This window comes from Trachypithecus francoisi, unplaced genomic scaffold, assembly GCF_009764315.1.
Source record: "Trachypithecus francoisi isolate TF-2019V2 unplaced genomic scaffold, Tfra_2.0 Lachesis_group20, whole genome shotgun sequence".
In the NCBI taxonomy this organism is placed as follows: domain Eukaryota; kingdom Metazoa; phylum Chordata; class Mammalia; order Primates; family Cercopithecidae; genus Trachypithecus; species Trachypithecus francoisi.
The window spans coordinates 52,774,201-52,793,995 of record NW_022681466.1 but is presented as its reverse complement, the minus strand read 5'-3'; the positions used below and the strand labels follow the sequence as shown (position 1 = coordinate 52,793,995).

Below are 19,795 nucleotides of genomic sequence, written 5' to 3'. Positions count from 1 at the left end.
CTCTAAGCAGAGTGGTCATCCCCAGGAAAGCTCTTCAAGAGGAAAAATTCCACACAGTCCTGAAGAAGGACCCACATCTGTGGGGGCTGATGCCCCAACTCCGGGCAGATTCTTGGGGCAAAAACTTCTCTTGACCAAAGGTGGGGGTGGGGGCTGCACCCAGGCACTGGGTGGGACAGATGGACCCTTACTGGAGTCACTGAAAGATCCATAAGCAGAATGTGTGCAAACTGCGGCTAATACATCCTCTGTAGTTTTCAGGTTGATTCTTGCCCTTTTTTTTTCCCAAAAGGGTGTCTGTGGAAACACTTCCATACTCATAGCAAATAGGCTGTTTAATAATGTTTTCTGCATTTCAGTTCCAAAGAGAAAGGATACCTGGGTAGCAGCCATCTAGCCCTCTTTCTAAGCTTGTAAATCAAGGGAGACTTCAAGGTTGCCCGTCTTTTCTGGGACATTCTGATGTAAGTCAGTAAAAGTCAGGGGTGAGCACACATCAAAGTCCCGTCTCAAGCCTCACCCCTGACAAGACTTTGTGTGTCCTGTGGCCACCCAGATGCACTGTGAGAGGATCAGTGGCTCTGAATCCAAGCACCTGGGGAGGGAATTTTCTTGGCAGAGCTGTGCCCACCTGCCTCACCCACAGTGAGGTCAGCACACACCTCTGATCATGCTCAGAATGGGGGCTTCTCTTTCAGAACAAGCCTGCCAGGGCTGACGAACACTGGTCACCACTGCAGACCCCTCAAGAGACCACAGGCTTGTCCCGGGTTGACCAAACTATGCCAGAACTACTCAAAGTTGTCCATGGGGCCTTGAGCCCTGGAGAATACTGTTCTGTTGCTCTATAGCCATAGTTGTGGACCCAAGCTACCGTCCTCAATACAGGCTTCAGCACAGGCTTCCACGAACAGCCAGCCACCGTGCAGGTATTGAAGATGGAGCTACAGCCCCTGCAAGTGTTTCAACATCATCAGGATCCAGAGCCGTGCCTGGGGAGGAAGCCCAGCCTCCGAGGGAGAACGCCTGCTCACCAGCTGGCAGGAAAGCATTCTGCGGGGAGGACACACATCCCAGCTATGGGAGCCCCAGGGCAGGTCTGCACTCCTCCCTGTTGGCACTGGAGCTGACCCCAGGACTCAGGGCATATGACCTCTCATGACCTCCATTTTATACCCCAGGAAACTGAGGCACACGGAGACTCAGTGGTCTGTCGAAGGCCACAGAGCCAGGAAGTGGTAGAAGCAAAACAGGTGCCACCTGGCTCCACACTGGCCCTGGCCCATGGGACACTCCTTCCCAGTTTAGCAGGCCACTCCAGAAGGTAAAGGGTGACACAGGTGAAGGGTATATTCCCCAGCGAGACGTGCTCCCAGGGGGAGGGGTCTGGTCCTCACCAGCAAAGCACTCAGTTCTGCCCCACATCCATGCAACTGGGGCCACGGCCCTGGGAGGCTGCAAGTGGGAGCTTAGGGACCCAGTGGTGCCCCAAAACACATTGCCCATGAGGCACACATGGAAGGAAGAGCCCTACAGCCTTTACTTCTGGATGAGCCAGCCACAGAACACCCTTCCGCAGCACACAGCCTGGTCAGCCGCGCAGGAGTTCAGGAAGCTGGCAGAGATTGGGGGCTGTCCTCCAGAAGGACTCTTTCCTACCTGTGCAAAGACATCAAACCCGGGTGCAGGCTACCACCTCCACCCACCCCCAGGAAAAGCTGGGCCAATAAGCCACCTACTTCAGAGCCTCATCAGTAAGGTGCTCAACGTAATTTATTGTCTTAATTGGGGTAGTTGGGGAAGGAAAATGGATTCTGCTAATTATGCCAGGACTGCTGGTCCCAGAACTCAGAACAGCCGTGCCCACCCCAGCCCCTGCAGACTGAAATTGGCTCACCTCCCAACTGGGCCACTCCCCGCCCCTGCATTCTGCTGCTCTCTATGGAGGCAGATCAGGGATGCCCCTGATGTCTACCAGCCTCCGCCAAGGCCCCTGATGCAAAGATCGCAAAGCCTCTGGGAACACCAACAAGGAGACAAAGGCACGAAAGGTGGTGCAAAGGGAAAGGAACTCAGCACCATGCTGGGTAGAAAAGGGGAGGAGTTTGGGAGACTTCCCTGGGAGTGGGCAAATGACAGACTTCAGAAATGGAAGTCAGGGGACACCACCTACGGGAAGCTGACACAGCCACAGCCAAGCAGGCCCCAAGGCAGCAGCGCAGCCTGGAAGTGAACTGCACTGCCCCTCCTATCGAGGCCAGCAAGCTCCTCAGGCCCATGGCCCAACTTAAGCTCAACCAGTGTTCTGCAAAGGTGGGAGTCCCTGAGGCCCTTTTTGAGGTCCCTGAGTCAAAACCATTTTAATAAAAATACTAAGACATCCTTTGACTCCTCTCTCACTCTTTCATGAGTGTACAGTAGAGCTGCCCAAAGGCTACACAGGACATGCTATGGCCACAGACTGCAGAAGTTCTGAGAACCCAGCTGTCTTTCATTATGACAGACAGTAAAGAGCTCTGCAAAGAGTTAAAAATGTGGGGCTTTTCAGCAAATTTTTTGTTTTAGAAAAGTTATTTTTCAGAATATATGTTACTTATATGACTATGTAATAGGCTTATTGTTACTTTTAAGTGAATTCATGAATAGTTTAAACTTTTTCAGTTTTAACTTCTAAAGAATACAAGAAATACCCATGGACATAACCCAGGTAAACTAAAGCATTCTGAGGGCCTCAATAATCAAGAGCATAAAGGGGTCTGGAACCCAGAAAGTTTGAGAACTGTTGGCCTAGCCACCCACTCCCCTAGCACATCCCCACCCCTTCTGCACCTTTGTTAGGGAGCAGCCCTGCTGATCCCACTTCTCAGTTGCCACGTGCCCAAACACAAACACGTGTTTGAGTCTATCTCCTGGTTTCTACTCGAGTCCTTTCTATCCAACAGTACTGCCTTAAAAGGTGACGTCTAACTCCAGACTTGCTCCTGGTGGCTGTGTTACATACGGTCCATCTGGAAATGAAACAGACTCCAAGGCACAGGCAGACAGGAAAACCTTTCTCTCAACAATGCGGACCTCTGCCTTGTTGAGGAGGACAGGAGGAGGGGCTGCGACAGAGGCAACACCTGTTTCCCAATAGACCTGGAGCCTTCCCTGGGTCCCCACTCCCCACAGCCCCTGAAGCTCTCCTCCCTGGGTCCCTACTCTCCACGGCCCCTGGGGCTGTCTTCCCCAGGTCCCCACTCTCCACAGCCCTAGAGCTCCACTCCCCGGGTCCTCACTCCCCACAGCTCAGGAGCTCTCCTCCCTGTGTCCCCACTCCTCACAGCTCTGGAGCTCCCCTCCTGGGGTCCCTACTCCTGATAGTCCTGGGTCCCCATTCCCCATGGTCTTAGATCTCCTCCCTAGGTCCCTGCTCCCCATGGCCACTGGAGTCCTCTCCCTGGGTCCCTGCTTGCAAAGAAGGGCTTGAAGGACCACAAACATAAGCATCTTTACTGTGCCATAGGAATAACGTCCCTGAGCCTGTGGAGGAGTCAGAAAAGCAGGGGACTCCACTGGAATGTGCTTCTGTCCGTGTTCCCTAGAACAGCTCAACCAGCACTGGCGTGAAGGGCAATGCCTGAGCTACCCACCTGGGCCTCGGCTCCCACCCCTAAATCATCCCAGGTCACCCCTGTGAAAGGGATACCACTGGGGAGGGGCATGAAGGATGCTTTGACTGGATGTCAGTGTTCTCTTTCTTAAGTCAGGTGGCAGGTTCATGAGCATTCATTTTTATTATTCAGATGTATACTGTAAATGTATGCTGCTTGTATCCTTTTTTGTACATCCGATATTGCATTATATTAAAAAATATTACTGCAAGTATTAGAGTACATCAGCGGTTTTTCAAACTGTGAAGATCCCTGGAGGTCATGCTTCAGGGGCCACCTCAGGTGTAGGATGGGGCAGCGCGTGGGGGTCAGGGTGGTCTCATAGCTCGTGCCATTTCTCTTCCTGAGCTTCAACATGAGAACATTCACGCATCATATATGTGAGCTCCATGTTTCATTTCAAGGGGGTGGGTGTTCTGCTGCCAAAGAAATAAAGCTTGAAAACTGGTAACAGTGATGAACAGCGCAGCAAAGGCCTTTTCCCTCTAGCTGAGCCCAAGGTCCTCTGGGGACCACTGTGGGTCTCTGTGGGCCCTCTGCCAGCAGCTCCCAGCACCTAGCACTGGGAAGGCACCACATCTCCTTGGGGTCGCCAGCCTTCAACTCCCATGCCCCACAGCTCTCCTTCCAACAATGTTTAAGGATTAACTTGCCTCTTTCTTGGCAGCTCAGCTGATCTTCAGGTCAGACAAAAAGGGAAGAAAGAAGGCGTGAACCTCCGAGTAGCTGAGCCACCCCTGCACCTGCATGGCCCCCTGTGCCACTGCCTCATGGTGGCACTTTGTGTGTGCGACTCTTGAGGGATGTTCCAGGAACCCAGTTTCCATCCCAGACTCCTCTGTGAAGAGCACCAGGCTCTGGGCGGGCACTATTTGGGACCCACCCATAGTCCTCCCACCCAGCAGTCTGCAGGGCTGACATCTGGCTCCAGGTGCTGATGCCAAATAGCTCACTGACAGAACGGTCACAGGCCAGCAAGTCCTCTCCTGGGGTCCACTCAAAAGAGCTGAAATGAGGTGTTCAGACAAATGCCCACACACCTGTGTTCACAGCAGCACTATCCACAACAGCCAAAAGGGTGAAGCAATCCCAGTGTCCACCATCCATACAAGGAATGAATTCTGACCTGTGCTACAAGGTGGATGAACTTGAAAGTATTAGGCCAAATCCAAGACACCAGAGACAAAAGGGCACATATGGTATGGTATGATTCTGTTTTGATGAAATTTCCAGAATAGGTAACTCCATAGAGGCACAAAGCAGATTTGTAGTTGCTGGGGACTAAAGGTGGGGGAACTGCTTAATAGTTAAGGTGGGGGGGGTTCTTTTGGAGCAATGGAAATGTTTTCAACTGAAGAGGGGTGGTAGTTGTACAATACTGTGAATATGCTAAATGCAATGGAACTGTACATGTTAAAATGGTTAATTTTATGTTGCATGAATTTCACCTAAAAAAAAAAAAAACCCTCAAAACCAAGAAACCACACACACAGTTCACCCCATCATAGCACAGGGACACAGGGCCCACAGCTGCTGGACGGCTGTAAACTCTCCCTTGACTCCCACTGGGCTCCTGGCCCCTCTCTGCCCACACACATGTCCTGCAAGCCCAGCCCCAGCTCCCCACTGTAGGGGGAAAGTGACATTTTAAAAGCCTCTTCCCTGTTCGGTCTTGACAAACAGCCCATGGCCACAGGATTTTTGGAACATGACACCATTCATGGCAAAGGGAAGAGAGCTGGAGAATGCGTGGGGACAAATTTCTGGGGCAACATCTTTGCAGGGAAGAGTCACACCCTGTTCCTCAAAAAGCCATCCTTCCCATTCAGAAACAGGTAGGACAGAAGCATGGTGGAAGGAGGAGCAAAAAAGAGACAGGAAAGCTAAACGAGGTCAGCCCCACCCTTCCCCGCACACACCAAGATGGTCAGCCCCGCTCCTGGACACTAGGGGACAAGGGGGCCACACACAGCCAGAGAGTGATGGTTTCAAGGCCAAGCTCAGTCCTCTCGGGTCATGTGGAGACAGGGAAGGCCCGGAGTCCCACAGCTGGGTTTCCTCCTGGCTTTGCCAACAGAGGAGCTGCTCTAGGCATATTATACTACCTCTCTCTACCCTTCTCTTATCTCCGCCTTCTGACGCTGCTGGAAATATAAATGAGCTAATAGTGGCCTGGCACAGGGCAATTCCTGTCAGCTATGAATACTACCAACAGCGCAACAAAACAATGCCAGGGCAGGCCACTCTTCAGCAATTTCCGTATAGGAAAACCTCCACATCATAGAAGGCCAGGTGCTAGCTGGCCGAGCCCCCGGGAAGAGGACTCCTAAGCTCCCAGGCTCACAGGGTTTCCAGGCGGGAAGGGAGATGTGGAATTGAGAAGTAGTGGGCTGTCTGCCGAGGTGACATCTGTCTGTTAGAAGAGCTCGTTCTCGGGTTCAAAAGAAGAGACTCCTCTTGTTTAGATCTCACAGAAGGGTCCCCTTAGCAGAGGCTCCCTTCCCTGCAAGGGTGAATGACTTGTAAAGGCTGGGGGTGGGGTGGACAGAGAGGCTGGAAGGACCTGCCTGCCAGCTAAGGGGACCCACTCAACACTGGTGACCAGGGGGTCATGAAACGTCCTGGCCAGATCTCCCAGCCACCCAGTGATTTGGGACTAGACCCTGCTCCCCAGCTCTGGCCTCCTCTCTACCTTCCTTGGGCATTTCAACCAGGCCCAGCACAAGGATTTTCCTTCCCAGGCAACTGCCAGGCAGTTGCTCCACGGATATGAGTGGGATAAGCATGGCTTCTCTTAATCTTCTCCCACACTGCCCATGGCAACTTATATTCCCTTCAAAGAAATTCCTAAAATTAGGATCTGCTCTGCCCTTCATGGGACCTGCATGACTTCTCTGGGCTTGACAGGGGCACAGAAGTGGCCTCTAATGTTAAATCCTAAGCTGATGACGCCTGGTCCCTTCACTTCCTACTCTCTAAAAAAATTTTTTTTTGTTTTTTTTTTGATACAGGGTCTCGCTCTGTCACCCAGGTTGGAGTGCAGTGGCGTGATCTCAGCTCACTGCAACCTCCACCTCCTGCCTCAGGTGATCCTTCTACCTCAGCCTCCCAAGTAGCTGGGACCACAGGCATGTGCCACCATGCTTGGCTATGTTTTTTACTTTTTTGTAGAGACAGGGTTTCCTGTCTTGCCCAGGCTGATCTCAAACTCCTGGGCTCAAGCAATCTGCCCACCTTGGCCTCTCAAAGTTCTGGGATAACAGGTGTGAGCCGCAGCACCTGACCTAAAAATTCTTAAAATGAGGCCGGGCGCGGTGGCTCAAGCCTGTAATCCCAGCACTTTGGGAGGCCGAGACGGGCGAATCACAAGGTCAGGAGATCAAGACCATCCTGGCTAACACGGTGAAACTCTGTCTCTACTAAAGAATACAAAAAACTAGCCGGGCGAGGTGGCGGGCGCCTGTAGTCCCAGCTACTCGGGAGGCTGAGGCAGGAGAATGGCGTAAACCCAGGAGGCGGAGCTTGCAGTGAGCTGAGATCCGGCCATTGCACTCCAGCCCGGGCGACAGAGCGAGACTCCGTCTCAAAAAAAAAAAAAAAAAATTCTTAAAATGAGTTCAGTCCTTACACAGCAGGTCCTCAAATAATGTCATTTCATTCAACACTGATTTGTTATAACAATGTTAAGAAAAAAAAAAAAGAATTCCTGCACCCACTGTCTGTGTGGAGTTTGTGTGCTCTCACAACTCTGTGGGTTTTCTCTGTGTACTCTGCTTTCTTTCTTTCACATCTCAGAGATGTGCACATTCAGTAAACTGGACATCTAAGTGGTCCCAGTCCGAGCAGGTGTGGGTACCATGTGTCCTGTGATGGAACAGCATCCTGTCCAGGCTTTATGCCCTGGGAGAGGCTCCAGCCACCGATGGCACTGAACTGGAATAAGCGAACTGGAAAATGAATGAATGAATGAATATAGGTAACTGCCAACTAAAAAGTCATCAAGTCTACGATGATCACACAAATACATGACAATAAACTATGCAGTAAGAAGCACTCAGCGAGCCCGCCACTTTTGTTCTTGTTTTTGAACTTCCTGGTAGTACGAGGTGTGCCTTACAACTTTCACTTTGCAGACATTTATGCCTTGATTTAACCACCACCATGACTGTCATCACTCACTGATTCACCAAACCTGGATAAATAATGATCTTACTTATTTTTATTCATCTTCCTGAAAAATGTATGTAATAGCTCACATGTATTTCCATGTTTAATATTAGAAATATTTTGGATCTTTATTTAGAAGTTTGATTTTTTTTTGTAACCTGAAATATGCCATAGAAACTTAAATCTTGTTTATATCAATTAGCTTATGATAATATTGGTTTGGTTGTGTGTTGTTTTGCTTACAGTAGCAGTTTCCAAAAGCCTATCAACGATGGTGAGGACTTACTGTACTTATTCATTCTGAAAAATCAAACACACAGAAGGCAAACTGACTACTTCCTTCCAGTCCTCAAGGGGCTGACATGAGGAAGCTGCTAGGGTGGTGCAGAGCAGCTCAGTGGGAGAGGAGACAGCCTGAGTGCCTGTTTAATGGGCATGGGCCTGAGCTTCTGTTTAATGGGCATGGGACACAGAGAAACAGGTTTGAGGGCTCGCTCGCCCACAAAATCACAGTGAAAGGTCCCCCTCCTGGGCTGTTTTCTCAGCAGGAGCCTAAGAGGGATGGGGACCTGGCGCTCTCTGCACTGCCCCTGGCCCATGGTGGACATTCAAGAGCGGATGGGCCAGCATGCTAAGTGAGAGCTTCCCAAGGGCAAGATCCGTGTACCACACATGGCTCCATACTGCATGGTTTATTGATGATAAAACGGACCCCATTTACTAAGCACCCACCATATAACCCAGTATTTCCAAACTCTGCCCTTGCCACAGATCCTGCGGTTGCTGAGGACTCTGCAAGCATCTTCCAGCATCCTTATCAGGACTTAAAGCCATGGGCACTATTATTATAACCCCCCAGTTTTCAGATGAGGGGCACAGATGCCTCAGCTGTAAGTAACTTGCTCCATCAGCATGGAAAATGGAGCTAGAATGGAAACTCAAATCTAGGCTCGCCACCATCCCAATTCCCTTGCCTGGGCACACTGAAATGAAAAGTGGGACTGTGTCAGATTTCTAGGTCAGAGCAGGTCCCCAAGCAGAAGCCATACAAATGCCCTGAACCACCCCTCCTGGGGCCCTGAGGCTCCTGAGCCCCAAGTGGCTCACCCAGTCCTGATAGTGAGGCTCTGGGTATGGCATCAGGAGACCCAGGAGACATGGCCCCTTTCTCTGGCTCAGCTGGGGCTTCCTGCAGCTGCTCCCCCTTCCCTTGGCCCCTTTATCTACGGGCAGGACCATGAGGAGGTCAGAAATCTTGTGTGGAAAGTGCGCCATGGTTGCTTATGGGTCTGTTAAAACCAGTGCCTTAGAAACTACAGAGATCAAGGACAAAGCTATTTCCTGATTCTGAATTCCTCTTTCAGGGGAAAAAATTGTGCTTCCTGTTCAGAGCTTTGCCAAAGGTGTGGTTGCTGCCTAGGCCAGTAGCCCACGTTGGGGATGTGGGGCACCCCGAGGCGGAGGAGAGGAGAAGACCTGGGCGATGCCCTGCACAACAGCCTGCGCCACTCACACACACACCCTGCCACACACTCAATAACTAAGGAGTCCAAGTTGGGGCAAGGCCCTGTTCCTGATAGCAAAGGTTAACACTTATCAGAGACAAGGTGGCCAAACAGGACTTTGGAAAAAACCATGCTGGCCTTCCTGTGACCTAGGCAGGTGGCTGAACCTCTTCTGCTGAACCTCTCCAGGTCTTGGAGGCTCCATCTGCTAACTGAAGACAATTCCTCACCTAAATAATGTGGGGGAAAGGCGGCGAGAGCGGGTACAGACAGCCCCGGCAGGTCCCTCTTTCCAGGGCTAGGAACTAGCAGTCTAGGAAACAGCTGTGATTTACTCTGCAGCATTGCAATATACCAATCTCCCTACCACCCATCTGCCCCGAGCCAAACAAAAACACTAAGGAGTTTTACAAAGCAAAGTGGCCTTCCCAAAGACAGGGAGGATGAGTCTGGAGTCAGGGTGGACTCCGGCATGGGAGCCTCACGGAACTGAGCTCTGTATCACGGCCCCATCACTGAGCAGCTCAGTGACCTTGAGCAGGTCGCTCAAGCTCTCTGAAAACTCAGTGTCCCCTCCTCTGAGGGAGGCCTTGCTGCCACCAGCCCTGCTGGCAACCGTTGCCTGCTGAGGTATGTGTGAAATCACGGGCTATGATACGATATAGTAGGTAGAGATTCAAAGGATCCAGCAGGCCCATCCACTCAGAGTCTTGCTGCAAGGCAGCTCTGACACCAGGGCCACCTCCAGCACAGCATGCAACCGCCAAGCTGCGCCCAAGGGGAAGCAGCCAGATGGGTTACAGGCTCCAGGCAAAAACAGGCTGTGGTTTCATGTGAACTAGGATGACCCTGACTGAGAAAACCAGTGAGTGGTTTGGAAGATTGCAGTTCCAGCTTCCAGAGACAAAATGTCAGTGAATCAACCCCCCAGGTGCTCCTGCCCCCAATGGAAGTGACAATGCCTTGAGAGCGGTGGGTAGGGCATTGGGTTTCCAACCCAGAGCAGCTATGAGACTGCCTCAATTGCTAAAACTGGAAAAAGCACAAAATCTAGGGCAGAGTTTTTGAACCTGCCCCAAGTGGCCCCAGAGATGACCAGAGGCCCTCCCCCTCCCCGCCCACCCGCCCCCCCAGGATGGGAGGCCAAGCTCCAGGCTTTGGCTGCATTGCCCAGAGCCGCACTGCTTTTGGTGAAAGCTTGAAAACCATCCACCTCGTCCAACTGTGTCATTCAGCTGGGAAAGAGTGGCTGGGGGAATGAGTTTCCCAGGATAAAAGAAGAGCCCGTTTTCTTAGGTCAGATGCTTCCAAATTAGTACCCAATGATCCTCCATGTCCAGTAGCAGGATGTCTTTCCCTGCGCCTCGCTGCCCCGCTCTCTCCCTCTTTCAAGACTAAGTGGCAGCTTGGAACAATTTAAACATTCCGAGTTGAATTTCTTTATTTCTGCTAAAGAGCATGAGATTGCCCAAAGAAAGGCTACTTCCCCCAGAGGCGGCAGCCAACGTGCTTCCTGGAACATCCCTCACCACATGGTGGGTTCAGGAACCCCTCCATTCCATTAGCACACTACTCCTCCCCTGCAAAGAGAAGGCAGGCACCCGCTTTACAGGTGGGAGACATAAGTCACCTTCCAGGGTCACCCTGCACATTTTTGTCAGGAAGAGAACACAGGCCTTGGACTATAGTCCTTCTGCGTGGCAAGGGAAACAGAACTCAGAGGAAAAGGTCAGGTAACAGGCTAGAACCCAGGGAAAAAAGCTAGGGTGCAACTACATAATGCTGGAACATCGCATGTCCAGTCTAGAGAGGGATAAGCCAGCCTGCCCCCCAAGGTCCTCACCTGCTCCCCCACGGGACAGACCTGAGGCCCTGGCCAGGACCCTCCTCCCTTCTCCCCATAAACTCTGCCTCTGGGCAGGGAGTGGGGATCACAGCCCAGAAAAGAACTTCCAACACACCAAAAGATGCCATCAAAGACGTGACAGTCAAAGAAAGAAACTTCAAAAGTTGGCAATAGACACCAAGGGCCAAGGAGGAGTGGGGACACCAAAAGGAGTAACAAGTCCCAGAGAAGCAGCACTCCAGAAACCTTCCAACCCAGGGCCCAAGGGAGGGAGGAGGAAACTCACGACCACCTGTGGCACCCCAGGGCTGCCGCCAGGACTGTAGGCAGCAGCCACACCACTGGGTTACTAAGCAGTGGGAAAGTGGCTGGTCTGAGCTGAAATGTGCTGTAAGGTAAAATGCGCACGTCATAACTTTTTTACATGGTGAAATCACAGTATTTTGGATATGTCTGGTTAAATAAAATATAATTAAAATTAATTTCACCTCTTATTTTTTTTTTTTTTTTGAGACGGAGTCTCGCTCTGTCACCCAGGCTGGAGTGCAGTGGCGGGATCTCGGCTCACTGCAAGCTCCGCCTCCCAGGTTCACACCATTCTCCTGCCTAAGCCTCCACAGTGGCTGGGACTACAGATGCCCAACACCACGCCCGGCTAATTTTTTTGTATTTTTTTTTTTAGTAGAGACGGGGTTTCACTATGTTAGCCAGGATGGTCTTGATTTCCTGACCTCATGATCCACCCATCCCAGCCTCCCAAAGTGCTGAGATTATAGGCGTGAGCCACTGCACCTGGCCCTTCTTTTTACTTTTTTAATGTAGCCACTAGAAAATTTAAAAGTTCCTATGTGGCTTCCATTAGAGCTCTAAATGACAGGGCTGGTCTAACTGAGGGGTGGCACACTGTGCCCCTGTGCCAAATCGGCCCATCACCTGCTTTTCTAAGATCCCAAAACCAAGACTGGCTTCTACATTTTTAAATGGCTATAGCCTACACAACCTCCTCGATTTTTGCCTACTGGCCTGCAAAACCTAAAATATACAAGATTCCTTTGAGTAAAAGGCTCCGGGATTTGATGAAAGCTTGAAAACCACTGACCTGGTCCAACTGTGTCATTCAGATGGCAAAGAGTGGCTTGGGGAAGGAGTTCCCCAGGATAAAAGAAGAGTCCTTTAAAAAAAAAAAAATTGCTGGCCGGGCGCGGTGGCTCAAGCCTGTAATCCCAGCACTTTGGGAGGCCTGACAGGCGGATCACAAGGTCAGGAGATCGAGACCATCGTGGCTAACACAGTGAAACCTCGTCTCTACTAAAAAATACAAAAAACTAGCCGGGCGAGGTGGGGGGCGCCTGTAGTCCCAGCTACTCGGGAGGCTGAGGCAGGAGAATGGCCTAAACCCGGGAGGCGGGGCTTGCAGTGAGCTGAGATCCGGCCACTGCACTCCAGCCTGGGCAACAGAGCGAGACTCCGTCTCAAAAAAAAAAAAAAAAAAATTGCCAAGCCCTGGTCTAGACTCTAGAAACAATCAGATATTCACTCCGGGTGACACAAGGAGCAGAAGGCAGGTGTGTGTGTGTGAGAGCGATTCTTGTACAGATAGTCCCTGACTTACAATTTTGACTTTGTGATAGGTCTGATGGGTTTACCTGGATGTACCCCCACCATAAGTCCCATCATAAGTCAAGGAGCACTTGAAAGTGAACAATTCAGTGGCAATTAGTACATTTCACAATGTTGTGCAACCAGTACTTTTATCTAATTCCAAAACATTTCATCACCCCCAAAATAGAACCCCAATCTCATTAGAAGTCACTCCACATCGCCCACCCAACCCTCAGGCTCTGGCAACAAACAATCTGCTTTCTGTTTCTACAGATTTACCTGTTTTGGACATTTTACACAAATGGAATCATACAGTATGTGACACATGACCTTTCATGTCTGCTTCTTAGCACAATGTTTTCTAGGTTCGTCCACGTTGTAGCATGTCTCAGTACTTCGCTCCTTCTTAGAACTGAATGATATTCCATGGTATGGATACACTATGATTTGCTTATCTACTCATTAGTGGATGGACTCTTGGATTGTTGCCACCTTTTGGTTATTGTGAGTAGTGCTGTTATGAACATTTGCATGCAAGTTATTTGTTTGAATACACCTGTCCTCAATTCTCCTGGGCACATACCTAGTGGGAATGTTGGCTCATGTGGTAGGTTCTATGCTGAACTTTTTGAGAAACCCCCAAACTGTTTCCACAGCAGCTACACCGTTTCATTCCCACCAGCAATGCGCAAAGGTTATAACCTCTTCACATCCTTGCCAACATGTTATATCCTTTTTTTTGTTTGTTTTTTTAAATTCTAGCCATCCTGACAGGTATAAAGTGATATCTCACTGTGGTTTCAATTTGGGTTTCACTGATGACAACGCTGAGCATTTCTCATGGTGCTTGGCCATTTGAAATGGGACTTTGTGTGTCTGAGATTTCTGACATATTCCCTGCCAAGCAACACACCAACTCCTGTTACAGATCTTCTACAAAGGGGATGCGAAATCTCCCCATTGTTTCTGAGATACACATTAAGTCAAATCAGTAAGTCCTATGCCTTAGAACTTCTATGAATGTCGGCCGGGCGCGGTGGCTCAAGCCTGTAATCCCAGCACTTTGGGAGGCCGAGACGGGCGGATCACGAGGTCAGGAGATCGAGACCATCCTGGCGAACACTGTGAAACCCAGTCTCTACTAAAAAATACAAAAAACTAGCCGGGCGAGGTGGCGGGCGTCTGTAGTCCCAGCTACTCGGGAGGCTGAGGCAGGAGAATGGCGTGAACCCGGGAGGCGGAGCTTGCAGTGAGCTGAGATCCGGCCACTGCACTCCAGCCCTGGCGACAGAGCAAGACTCCGTCTCAAAAAAAAAAAAAAAGAACTTCTATGAATGTCTACAGGAACAAAGGGAAACTTGATGAAATGCTTCCCTAAGACCTCGTCCTGGCCCACACCCTCTATGTCTGAAATTCCCACCCAAGGCCCCCGCAGCCTTGGCAGTGTGGGGTATGGGCACAGCGAAGGCAGAATCATACCAGGAAGACTAAGAACCCTGGGAGAGATCAAAAACAAGCTCATTCCCAGGTGGGAAAACAGAGGCCTGAGCAATGAAATGACCCAGCCAAGGTCCCACAAAAAAACAAGGCTAGACAAAGAACTAGAAAGAAGCTTGCAGGCTCCTTCCACAGAGGCAATGCCTGAAGTTACACAGTCAGCAGGAGAATGAGACGTCACCCGCAGATCAACACCTGCTGGGAGCCCACATGGATGTAGAAGCTGAGCACCCTGGGTTCCAGACCTGCTTCTCCCACTAACACCCACCCCTCTGATTCACCTCCCGGCCTCTGCACCTGTTCCCCTTCTGCCTGCCCACTACATGGGGGCTCCCTAGGTTGGTTCCTCTCCTTTCACTCTATGCAGCCTCCTGAGTGCTCACACTCACTCCCATGATTTCAGCAACCACCTCCACATCCAAGACTTAAGAATTCCAACCCAGCCTCCCTCTATGTCCATAGGGTCAAACTTACCATATTATTTTTTACCCCTCCCCATCCCCCCTATTTACTCCAAATCTGTTCTTCTCAATCTCTGTTAAAGGTACTTCTAAGTACCTTTAGAGGTACCCCAGGTTCCTCAACACCCACCTCTGATCAATCAACAACATCCTGTCCCTAGAGTCTGATTCCTTCCATCCTCATCAGCACTGATCTGGAGAGAAGGCATTGATTGTAATTTACTTACTTTAATAGCCTCCAGTAGATCTACCACCTTTAGCCAAAACTATTTTCCTAAAAAACAAGTCTGATAGTTTAAAAAGCTAAGCATAAAAATAGCTATAAAAGAATATGAGAAATTATTTTACGAATCTTGGAAAGTAGGCCTTAAACATGACATTAAAACTACAAACTATAAAAAAACAAAAAACAGACAACTGCATTCATATTATGAAAAAGAAAAACGACCACATATAAAAGACAAGTGACATTCTGGGAAAAAATACCTGCAATACACAGCAAGCATCGGACTAGTATCTAGTGCAGGGTCAGCAAACCATGGCTCACAGGCCACACATCATGCCAACTGCCTGTTTTTGTAAATATAGTTTTTTAAATTTTTTATTATTATTACTTTTTTGAGAAGGAGTCTCACTTTGTTGCCCAGGCTGCAGTGCACTGGCGCGATCTCGGCTCACTGCAACCTCTGCCTTCTGGGTTCAGGCAATTCTCGGGCCTCAGCCTCCCAAGGAGTAGCTGGGATTACAGGCATGTGCCACCACACCCAGCTAATTTTTGTACTTTTAGTAGAGACAGGGTTTCACCATGTTGGCCAGGCTGCTCTTGAACTCCTGACCTCAGGTCATCCGCCCACCTCAGCCTCCCTAAGTGGTGGGATTACAAGCATGAGCCACTGCACCCTGCCGGTAAATAAAGTTTTACTGGAACACAGTAACTCATTCGAACTCATAACTCATAACGAACTCATTCGTTAATGTGTTGTCTACAGCTGCCTTTGTGATGAGACGGCAAAGTCTGCACAGTTGTCACAGAGACCATATACTCCAGAGACTAAATTATATTTGCTATTTGGCCTTTTACCAAAAAAGTTTGCAGACCCCTGACCTAAAGCACTTATAGAAAGCCCCTACAAATCAACTGGGGGAAAAAACTAACCTGACAGAAAAATGGGCAAGCAATACGAACAGGCAATCCACAAAAGAAACAAAAATACTCAGTAAATAGTATTAAAAAAGGCTCAACCTCGCCAGTAATCAGGAAAATTATTAGACAATTAAATCATTTGATAATATCCAGTCCTGGAAACGTTATGACACAGCCTTTTTTGGAAGGCAACTTCGTGGTATCTGAAAAAAAATTAATGCGCTTGATGTCAACCCAGCCATTCTATTTATAGGTATCTGCCCCCAGAGAAATACTTGCATTCATGCGTGCACGCACACACATCCAAAAGTATTTATAAGGCTGTATGCTGAAACATTCACTGTATGTAACAGCAAAACCCGTAAGCAACCTTGATGTCCATCAATAAGGAAACAGGTTAAATTATAGTACACTCCTAAAGGCCCAAAATGCAAAATGGTTCTGACATCTTTATATGCAACACCATGAAAAGAACGCTGACACGCTGTTAAGCAGAAAACAAAAAGCATGTCGCAGAGCAAATACATGCACACAGTTCAGGATAAAAAGGTTTAACTGTATATTTGAGTCCATATTTCGCTGAGAAACACACAAGAGAACTGGAGGATAAATGACACTTTGTGAACAGGGGCCCGGAACAAGTAATAAAGGACAGTCACTTATCACTTATCCCAGACTACTCCGAATTCCCGTGAGGAGGAAAAGGCAAAGAACTCCTCTGCTGCAAGCCAGCATTCTCAAGGCACCTCCTGCAACATAACCATCCCTGACATTATTGTCCTCATCACGTGCTCATGGCGTGGCCACTGTAGACCCTGAACAGGAGTAGGGAAACTAACATTGGCTTCAGAATCCTGGCTCCATCCCTGAACTGGGCAAGTAGCTTCCCTTCTCTGGGTTTCAATCTTCTCACCGGTAAGAGGAAGTGGTTACATTAGCTGATCTCCAAGTCCCTTCCAGGTCTGATGCCATAATACAGTCCCTGCAAGAGGTTTCTGTGCCTCTCTAGGGGAAAAACAAACAAACAAAACCTACAGTTGAGGAAATAAACCTCAAACCAAAAGGCTCAGACAAATGTCTGCTCCTGCGAAGATGACATCTCAAGAGCAAAAGCCGGCCAAGGCTGCCCACCACCTCTCTGGACCCAGTATCTTCTCCTCTTAAAGAGGAGGTGGCCTCGATGGTGGCTGATGTATCTTCCAGCTTTGACGGTCTAAAATAAGCTTGAGGCTGGGAGGGGCAGCAGGAAGCAGGGGCTTGGGGGAGACTGATGGGAACCGATTGGTTGAGGTTTTCTAATAGAGCCATAAGGATGAGAGTGAGAGGCTGGGGGAGGGCCGGATGCAGAGAGCAGCAGAGAAGGCTGTTGGCAACAGCCCTGAGTCTCCCTCCTCTCTTTTCAAGAGCAGTTTCTTCCTGAAAGATCCCAGGAGGTAGAAGGCTGGGCTAATCTGTCCCAGCACAAATAACCCCACTCATTATTTCAGAAACTACCATTCCAAGTTGTGCCCTGAAGGTCTCAGGCCTGTTTCAAAACCCACAATTCAACTTTGAATACAGTGAGAGTACAGTATTTTAAGTGTGCCTCTCCCCGTGAATCCAATTAATAATCAACAGATTTTTAAAAATCTTAGCAGACTGGACTCGAACATGCAGATTCCATCCTAGTTTATCCAAGCTTAAGAATTCGCAAACAGCCCCTATGAGGTGTAAATTTACCACTTTTGGCAGTTGCTTAGAATAACCAGGAAACTTACAATCCTCTCTCAGAACAACCCTTGCCCAGAAACTTCTTAAAGTGACAGGTTTTTTTGGTTTGTTAAATTGTAAAGGAAGAAAGTTTCATAAAATATCGTTTCTTGCTTTTCACAAATGCTCAGTGAAGGAGGTAAGCTGGGGACCAGGATTGCTAATTTACAGATAAGGAAATTAAGATAGAGGTAAAGGGATTTATTTGTTCAAGGTCACACAGCTGGAAGTGACAACCAAGACCTGAAGCAAAGTCTCCTAACAACTCCTCATCGCATAAACTGTTTCCCCCAAAAAAGCATCCAGATGAGAAGAAGGAATCAAGTTTTCCTTTATACTCCAGAACACCCTCCGAAGTAAAGGAGTTCTACCCATCCCAAGCTGACCGTCCTTAAAGCTCTTGGTATCTTAACCATCTATGACTTTGCAGCCTTGAGTGTTTGGTTAAGCTTTTGAGGTTTAGATGAAAAGAATCTTTTCCTGGTAGTTGGACACCTGACCTCAGAGAAAGGTCCCGTGCCCCAGGCCATAACCCATGCCCCACCACCCTACTCCAGTCGGCCAGGTAAACAAGTCAAACCCTGGGTGCACTGAAGTGGCATTAAAAACAACCAGGTCAGTTCACTCGTTTTCAGTCTGAGGGGTTCCTCTGCGACAGCAGTGGCTACAACTAGGTCACATTGGACTGGAATGTGACGGGACTTCCCCTGGCTTCATTCAGGAGGCTGAGAGGAAGCTCTGAAGAGGATGGAGATGACGACTGTGGGGAGGGTACCCAGGCACATCCCAAGGAGGTGTACACAAGGCTCGGAATCCTGGAACACTAGAAGTTCAAAGAGCAATCACTGCAGGGGTTCCCAAGGGCCACGGTGACCACAGCCAAGCCTCTTGGAGCCTTTCATCAATACGAATTCCCCATCTCCCAAATCACTCCAGGGCGGGGGCCCCAGAACTCTGTGTTTAATGGCTGTGACTCTAATGCACGTTTAGGAGCCGCAACTAGTTCAAAGCCCTGTTTGACAGATAAGGCTGGAAGACAGAAACCAACTTTACCGAGGACCCACAAGTCTCCTCACCCTTCGGCCAGTGACCAGGAAATTGCTCCCAGCTCCCCACTCAACTACGGCCTGTCAGCCTAAGTTCAAGAACAAGACCCTCCTCGCCAGACTTGGACACCCTTCACCTCTCTCCAGTCCTTGACAGTGACTTTGATTCAGAATCGGGGCAGGCTGCGTCCCACTAGATGGAAGCCCACAGTCCTTCCCAACAATCCGACCCCTGGGCCACTCTCGCTGGACAAGTCCAAGTCCAGTCCCAAGCCAGACTCTGAGGAGGGTCCCGTCAAGCGGCATGCAATCACTAAGCGCTTTGTTCCTACTAAGCGAAACCAGGCACTTTTGAGTCACCCAAAAAGCATGAATCACACAGCCGGGCAATGGGAACGGGAAAGGATGTTATTTTTCGGCATACTCGAGGATTTTCCCTTTGTCCCAGCTCTGTCAATGCACTTCCCGTCCCCGTCCCCATGCCCCAGGACTCGCGCATTTCCCTGCTCCATTTTTATTTTCCCTGCAGCCCTTGGCGGCGCCTCTGCCCCCGGTCCGCGGTTCCCAGAACAGAGGTGTCCCGGCCGGCCCCGGTCGCTCACCTGCGTCAGGTCCTCGTCGTTGAGCAGATGCGACTCGCGGGGCTTGAAGCAGTTCTGACACTTGCTCTTGTTGAAGATGTTGGCCTGGAATTTCCTGCACGGGTTCTCCTTGGCTGCCGACATGGTCGGCGCGGCGGCGGCGGCGGCGGCGGCGGAGGCGCAGGCCCGGCCGGCCTGGCGCTCCCGGCGGGCTCGGGGATCAGCGCGGCCGCCGCCGCATCCCTCGCCGGCCCCGCCGCAGGCCCGGCCCGGCCTCCTCCCCGGCCGGCGGCTCGCTGCACGCGCCGAGGTTCCTGCGCCGCCCGGGCCTCACAGCGCGCGCGACGCCCCGCTCCCGCCCGCACCGCCGCCGCCCGGCCGCCGCGGGCCCATGGACGCGGCCTCGGGCCCGCTGCTTCCCGCTGCGGCCCGCCTCTCAGGCGCCGGTCGCCCGCCGGCCCGGCTAGTCCGCGCCGCGGCCGCTGCCCTCGGCGCCCGGCGACCGCTGCAAATGGGAGCGGAGCGCCTCACGCACTACGGGCGG

At 50.3% G+C, this 19,795-nt stretch overlaps 1 protein-coding gene across 1 annotated transcript in view; it reads right to left on the bottom strand.

Moving 5' to 3' along the window:
* Positions 1 to 19,783, bottom strand: part of MPRIP (myosin phosphatase Rho interacting protein) — a 146,446-nt gene extending 126,663 nt beyond the window's left edge. The window contains 1 exon segment of the mRNA XM_033184326.1: positions 19,273 to 19,783. Coding sequence (XP_033040217.1) covers positions 19,273 to 19,395 — 123 coding nt within the window. The 5' untranslated portion in view covers positions 19,396 to 19,783.
* Between the last annotated feature and the right edge of the window lie 12 nt (positions 19,784 to 19,795).